The sequence below is a fragment of the Corvus kubaryi genome, unplaced genomic scaffold (genome assembly GCF_017639235.1).
Source record: "Corvus kubaryi isolate FWS band 111438036 unplaced genomic scaffold, C.kubaryi_AGA036_p1.0 78, whole genome shotgun sequence".
NCBI lineage: Eukaryota > Metazoa > Chordata > Aves > Passeriformes > Corvidae > Corvus > Corvus kubaryi.
The window spans coordinates 2,294,149-2,300,895 of NW_024582065.1; the positions used below are offsets into that span (position 1 = coordinate 2,294,149).

A 6,747-nucleotide genomic window follows, 5' to 3' on the forward strand; every position below is an offset into this window, starting at 1 on the left:
ATGAGACACGGAGTGTGTTGCGTGGGCTTGGGAACTAAAAGAAAAGCAAAAACAAGCTGTATTTTTTTTTCCTTGATTCTAGAAGTATCTGCTGGTATTTCAAGAACCTGTGTGACACATGCTTGGAGTTGTGACCCAGCATAGAACAAAAGCAGAGCGAGGAAAGATGCAGCTCCAAAATGAAAAGAAGTATTTAATGCTTGCAAGAAAGTAAAAAAGGTTTTGGAAAAAGAATGAAAATTAATTAAGAGATTTGTTTAATTTAATTTTCATTCTCGTGATCTGTGGAAGCGGCTAAAAAAAGAAAGAACATGCTTTCATTTCTTTATTTTAATAATTTGTTTTCCCATCCTAGTGAGCAGGACCAGCCTCAGTCTCCTATAAATATCCTTCCCTCAGCCTCCGTTGAATGTGAGGTGCATAAAATTTAGGATTGGTCAAGTTTATCACTCTCAGATATCTTTGGCCCAGTGCTGGACAAAGAAAGGGATGCCAATGTCAGTGTGAGCAAGAGCTGCCTCCTCTAACAGCGAGTGACAAGCTCATATTCCGTGAATCTGGGGGAATAAAAGCCAAGTACTCCTGATGTTAATTAATTATCAACCCATTGCTCGTAGAATTCAAGTGGTTCCAGCAGCTTTTATTTATACCTGTGCAAGTCCGAGGATGGGAAATGATGGGTTTTGGTTTGTTTTTGTTTTTTGCAACCAGCAAGAAGCGATTTTTTCAAACGTTAAGTGAATGGGGAAGTTGTTCCAACAGCTTTTGGATTCACATGTCTTTCATGTGACACATACCGTGAGGTTTCAATTAGCTTTTGGGCAGTTGTAAACTAGAAAGCAACACAACCAAGCAAAAGATTGTTTTAAAAACAAACTGTTACTGTCTCATTTGTTTTCTGTCAAAATGAAATTGCTACAAACTCATCACGTGTTTTTTTAAGTGACCCAGAATTGAAATTCAGAGGGATTTTTGTCTGAAAATGTAGTGTGATTAGAGCCAAAGTATTTCTGGGGCAGAACAGGGCAGTGCTATCATTATCACCTTACAGACAGAAGCTGTGAGTCTGAAAATCACCAACACCCCAGTGCTGCCTGTGACTTCAGGGCAGTGCCAGACCCCTTCGGAGCCCTTTGCTCCAAACCCTGTTTGATCCCTGGTATCCCCTTCAGAGCATCCTACTCTGGGGTCATCTCTGGGTTCAGCTCGATTTAATTATACAGGGAACATTCCTGAAACCACGGGAGCAGCTAATGAGCATGGTGGGTTTCTAGGTGGGAATGAGGCTGAGGGGCATCATCTGAGGGTCGTGGGAGTCAGAGGGAGAGTTTAATGATTTTGTGGCTTTGGTCTGAGGTGGGAGGAGGGCAGAGGCTCCCGGGGTTTGGGATGAGATGAGAAGAACCTCATTTCTGGGTTGTTCCTGCTGTAAAGGAGCCTGGATCTACCCCAGCTGACCCCACCAGTTTTTTTGGCTGTGACATATTTTGGAATAGAGACAGCATGTCAGGGTGGGTTGGAACTAAACTAAACAAGGCCCCTTCCAACCAAAACCATTTTATGATTTCTTGGCTCCCTGATAACCAGCACAGCACCTGAGCCGTGTCCCCTTGGCTGGAGCTGCCCCATCCATGACAGATGAGGTAGGACCAGATTTCCTGGGTTTCCCTTCTGCCAGCACAGCCTGGATGTGATGCCACAGCTCATCCTTTTGCTCCCAGTGGCTCCCAGTGCCCCATCCCAGCATCCCAGCCTTGCTTCAAACCCTGGAATTATGGTCCAAGCTCTTCTCCCCATCTTTCCTTTTATCTCTCACTGAAGAAAATATCCCCCTGAATGGATGGGCACACTAAGGCCATTTACTTAATCGCTGGGCCCAGCTGAAGGTCACCCTGAAAACACTCATAATTCCTATTCAGCACTATAAATACACATTTGATTCATTGTCTCCTGTCCCTTCCATCACGGGGGATGGAGGAGGAGGACCGGCAGCCCCCCCCGCCTCTCCCGGCAGCGATGAGTCACTGTACTGGCTCTGAGGCTTCATCAGAGTGATATTATTTGACAATAATTGTAATTTATGCTCCAAAAGTGCTGGGGGAGCTGCGCTCAGGGCTTTAAATGGGCCCTGGGATGTGATGGGTGAGCGTGGGGTGGGATGGGGTGAAGCGTGGGGGCGTTCGGGGGACACTCGGCTCTCCTGGGAGCCCCTGGAAAAGGTGGTCCAGGATGACTGTAAAGTCCTCCGAGCATCGGTGGCTCCGTGCTGGGGGTGCCACCCCGCATGCCGGCAGTGGGGAGGAGACGCCACAGCCCGGGAGGGACCGAAGCACCCCGGGCGCTCATGTCACTGCTCATCCAGGGGCTGCCGCCGTTCCAGCGACTACAAACCACGAAAGAAACAAAAATAAACCCCATCAGCGCCTTCCTCAGGGTTTTTAAGTGGGTTTTGTGGCAGGCGGTACAGAAAGGGCTCGGGCACGGGGAACGGGGCGGTGGGAGCGGGACTGGGGGGGGGCTCCCCTCACAAACCGCGGGGGCGGGGCCAGGGACGGGGCCGAGCGGAGGGGGCGGGTCTAGGGCGGGGCTGTGGGCGGGGCTATCAGCGCGAGGGGCGGCCCCGGGGCGTGGCCTGCGCGGTGTGGGCGTGGCCCGCCTGACGCAGTGACGCTGCCGCGGCCCGGCCCGACGGAGCGGCCGCCATGGCGAGCCAGTCGCAGGGCATCCAGCAGCTGCTGCAGGCCGAGAAACGCGCCGCGGAGAAGGTGGCCGAAGCCCGCAAGAGTGAGTAGGGCACGGCCCGGCTCCGCCAGGCCCCGCCGCGGGGGGTGTGGTGGCGGGGGAGCCCGGCCCAGCCCGGTCTGGCCTATCCCGGCGCGGCCGCCTCAGGCCTTGCGGCCCGGCGCTGAGGGCGGTGGGGCAGCGGGGATCCCCCAGCCCTGCCCCGGGGGTGCTCGGGGTTCGGTGGGGCCTTCGGGAGAGCAGCGCTGGAGGCTCCCCCCGAAGGCTGAGTGCGGTGTGAGGGGTCGCAGCCGCACCGGGAGCCTCCGGCCAGAGCCCAGCGCAGGGCTCAGGAGCTCCGGGCTCTCTGTAGGACACCACCGCCAGAACCCGGCCTTCGCTTGGGGCACGGCTGTGCTTCTCTCTGCCCTTCCTACCTTCTGCCGCTTTTTTCCTGATGAAAACAGCGTGTTTCCACATCGGTGATTACAGAGCTGTTCCTTATGGATCTAAGGTAGCTTTTCCTGTTAAGCAAGAGAAATTCTGGTTGCAAAGACCCCCAGCTGTGCAAACCTTTTCTGCTTCAAACAAATACATATATCTATATTTGTATTTTTATATTTGCCTTGGCTTGCGGTTCAACCCCCTGACAATGTTGCAAGACGCAGAGTTTTGGAGCAGTGATGATAATCTTGGAGGGGAGAATGTGGAGGGAAGTCCAGGAGAGGAAGTTGAGGCAGTGGCCAGCTCTGCATTTGGTTTCACAGTTGGTCTGGCAACATTAAGATTTAATGCTCTTTCTTGTGGGCTCTTTTTGGGATCTCTCAGAAGCTGGACACTCACGTGGGTTGGGGCAATCCCAAAAGTGGGTACAGACTGGGAAAAGAACTTGCTGTGAGAAGCCCTGCAGAGAAGAACTTGGGGGTTCTGGTGGACGAGGGGCTGGACATGAGCCTGCAGTGCATTTGCAGCCCTGAGGGCCAAACACATCCTGGGCTGAGCCCCAGCGTGGGCAGCAGGGGAGAGGGATTCTGCTCCTCTGCCCTGCTCAGGTGAGACCCCACCTGCAGAGCTGCCCCAGCCCTGGGGCTCAGCACAGGAAGGACCTGGAGAGAGTCCAGAGGAGGCCATGGAGATGCTCAGAGGGCTGGAGCCCCTCTGCTGTGGAACCAGGCTGGGAGAGCTGGGGGTGTTCACCTGGAGAAGAACCGGTTCCAGGGAGATCTCAGAGCCCCTTCCAGTGACTTAAAGAGGCTTTTGAAAAGGAGGGAGAGGGACTTCTTATATGGAAACTGCCAGAGAGCAGGGCTGGATGGGATATTGGGAAGGAATTGTTCCCTGGGAGGGTGGGCAGGCCCTGGCACAGGGTGCCCAGAGCAGCTGGGGCTGCCCCTGGATCCCTGGCAGTGCCCAAGGCCAGGCTGGACATTGGGGCTTGGAGCAGCCTGGGACAGTGGAAGGTGTCCCTGCCCATGGCAGGGGTAGCACTGGATGATCTTTAAGGTTCCTTCAACCCAAATCAGTCTGGGATTCATTCTGTGACTAAAGCCAGACCTGAATGCTGCCTGATGCATCCATATGCTCCGAGATGCTCTCCACTGCTCAGTGCTGGAAGCTCAAGGCTTGGTGGCCTTGGCCGTGGTTTGCTGGGGTCCTCCAGAGATCAGCGAACTCTGGGAGGGGGCTTGGCCGATCCCTCCTGCAGAAGGAGCAAACACTGTGGTGATGGCTGGGCATCAGGAAAACAAGCTCTCAGTGCTTTCTCTTCTTTCTTTCCCTTGGTTTGTCCTTGGGGAGCAGGGAAGAACCGGAGGCTGAAGCAGGCCAAGGAGGAAGCCCAGGCAGAGATCGAGCAGTACCGCCTGCAGCGGGAGAAGGAGTTCAAGGCCAAGGAGGCAGCGGTTGGTTTCCTCCATCGTTCACTTATTTCCAGCCCCTTTGCCTTGTGCTGGGGGTTCCTTGCTCTGGCAGCACCCTCAGGGTGGAGTGAGTTACAGCAGGAGCACTTCCCCAAGTGCCTTCCTGTGAGGCACAGCCACGTGTCCCAGAAAAACCCGTGGAAGTGGCTCAGGACATGGTGTGCTGCATCTCAACAAGCAGGGAAACAGCTTAATAAGCTCCTGGGTGCCCTGAGGGGTGACAGCCTCCCCAAACTGTGCTGTGTGTAACAGTGTCCAAAAGAGACCAGGCTCATTCATCCTGTCACAGGCTCGTTTCCATGGTGCTGACGTGGCAGAGGCCACTTGCCTTGTCCCTGCTCACCAAAAGGGAGGGCTGAAGGAAGAGTTTTAGAAAGATTCTCCAAGGGTAGAAGGAATGGGATGATGGGAATTGTGCTTAAACTGACTCCTGGGTGTTACTTTTCTTGCACTCTCTAGTACAGTTGTGCCATGGGGTTCCAGTTGTCTGTACAGCAGCACCTTTGTTTTGGGCACTCCTTAGAAACTCATGGTCTAAACTGGTGGATCATGAATAAATGGCAGGGAGTTGGAACAAGATGATCTTTAAGGTCCCTTCCAACCCAAAGCATTTGATGATTCTATAAAAGAGGATAAAAGGCAGGGGCTGAGGATGAAATACTTGGACAAGTTTAGGGTGAAATCTGAGGAAAAAATCCAGCAGTACTTTTGTCTCTTTGACATAAACATTAACATTAATCTTCCCTCAACAAAGATTAATGGCTGAGATGGTCCAAAATAACAAAATACAGAGCTTGGCATGGTAATTCCTCTTTCCTTTGCTGTTTGTAGGCCCTTGGCTCCCATGGCAGCTGCACCACTGAAGTTGAGAAGGAGACTCAGGAAAAGATGAGCGTAATCCAGCAGAACTTCCAGAAGAACCGGGAGGTGGTGATGTCCCAGCTGCTGTCACTGGTGTGTGACATCAAACCCGAGATCCATGTGAATTACCGCATCAATGGGTAGTGCTGGGAGGAGGGAGGAATGTCCTGGGAGTGCTGGGAGTAAAGTCTGAGCTTCAGGTGGAATGTACAGCCCTTAGCCATACCTTACCTGTCCTCCTTGTACATGTGTTAAATTATTTCAGTGAGCTCTTGGAGTTCTCTTAGTTTCTCTTTTGACATGGATTCAGAGCTTATTCAAACATGAAGTGGCCATGTCTCAGATCTGTGCTAAGTTATTAAATAGATAGTCCAGCTGGCACAGGAATGCTCCCTTTTTATGGTGATAGTTTTCAGTGAGAGGCTTCCCTCTGTGAAATAGAGAAGGGAGAGAGCTGCTGGCCTGTGTCAGTAATTGTTAAACCTGTGTACCTGTATTCTTGTTGACCAAACTGCATTTTCCAGTGTGTTGTTAAACCTCTGCACAGGGTTTAAACCCTGTAAGAAGAATTCCCTGGCTGTGCAAGTCCTGGCTGATCATTTTCAGGTGCTTGAGTTTCTCTGTATTGAATCCTCTGTATATTCTGCTGTTAGCTTGAGGTACAAGCCTGGCACTATGACACCTGAAAGTAAAAACACTTCGCTCCAAAGCCTCTGCTCAGTCTGGTTCTTCCTGCTGACCTGTTCTGGGAGTGCTGGCAGGTCTCACTGGGCACCTTGGGAGTCCGGACTCTGCAGAGTGACCATCAAGTATTGATAAAAGGAAGTTTAAGAGAGACAGCCAATATCTGAAGGTCACAGCAGGTAAGTTAAAACCCATTACAGAGCTCCTCCTCTTGGCTCCAGTCTGATGCTTCACCTGCCAGATCATTCTGAAAACCTTCAGGAACAAATGTTCTTGTGACCATTAGGGGAAATAAAATGGTGCCAGTTCATTGGAATAGTTTGATAGCCAGGTGCTGCACAGTAATTACCCTTCCTTGGGTCCAGTGCTGGTCACCGTGTGTTTATACCAAGGTCATCCTGAATCCTGCAGCATCCCCTGCCTGGGAACAGTGGGAAAGAAGAGTTTTGGAGTTGTCTGCATCAATCTTTCTAGCTCTTTAATCGAAAATACACACAAATACATCATGGGGTTTCATGTTTCAGTGGTTTCTTCCTCTCACCAGCAGAACATTAAATGCAGC

The 6,747-nt window shown here is 51.8% G+C and overlaps 1 protein-coding gene across 1 annotated transcript; it reads left to right on the forward strand.

Moving 5' to 3' along the window:
• Positions 1-2,628: 2,628 nt before the first annotated feature.
• Positions 2,629-6,210, forward strand: ATP6V1G1 (ATPase H+ transporting V1 subunit G1). Its single transcript, XM_042052416.1, has 3 exons — positions 2,629-2,784; positions 4,522-4,622; positions 5,472-6,210. The coding sequence occupies exons 1-3, from the start codon at positions 2,703-2,705 to the stop codon at positions 5,643-5,645; spliced, it is 357 nt and encodes a 118-aa protein (XP_041908350.1). The 5' UTR covers positions 2,629-2,702; the 3' UTR covers positions 5,646-6,210.
• Positions 6,211-6,747: the final 537 nt, after the last annotated feature.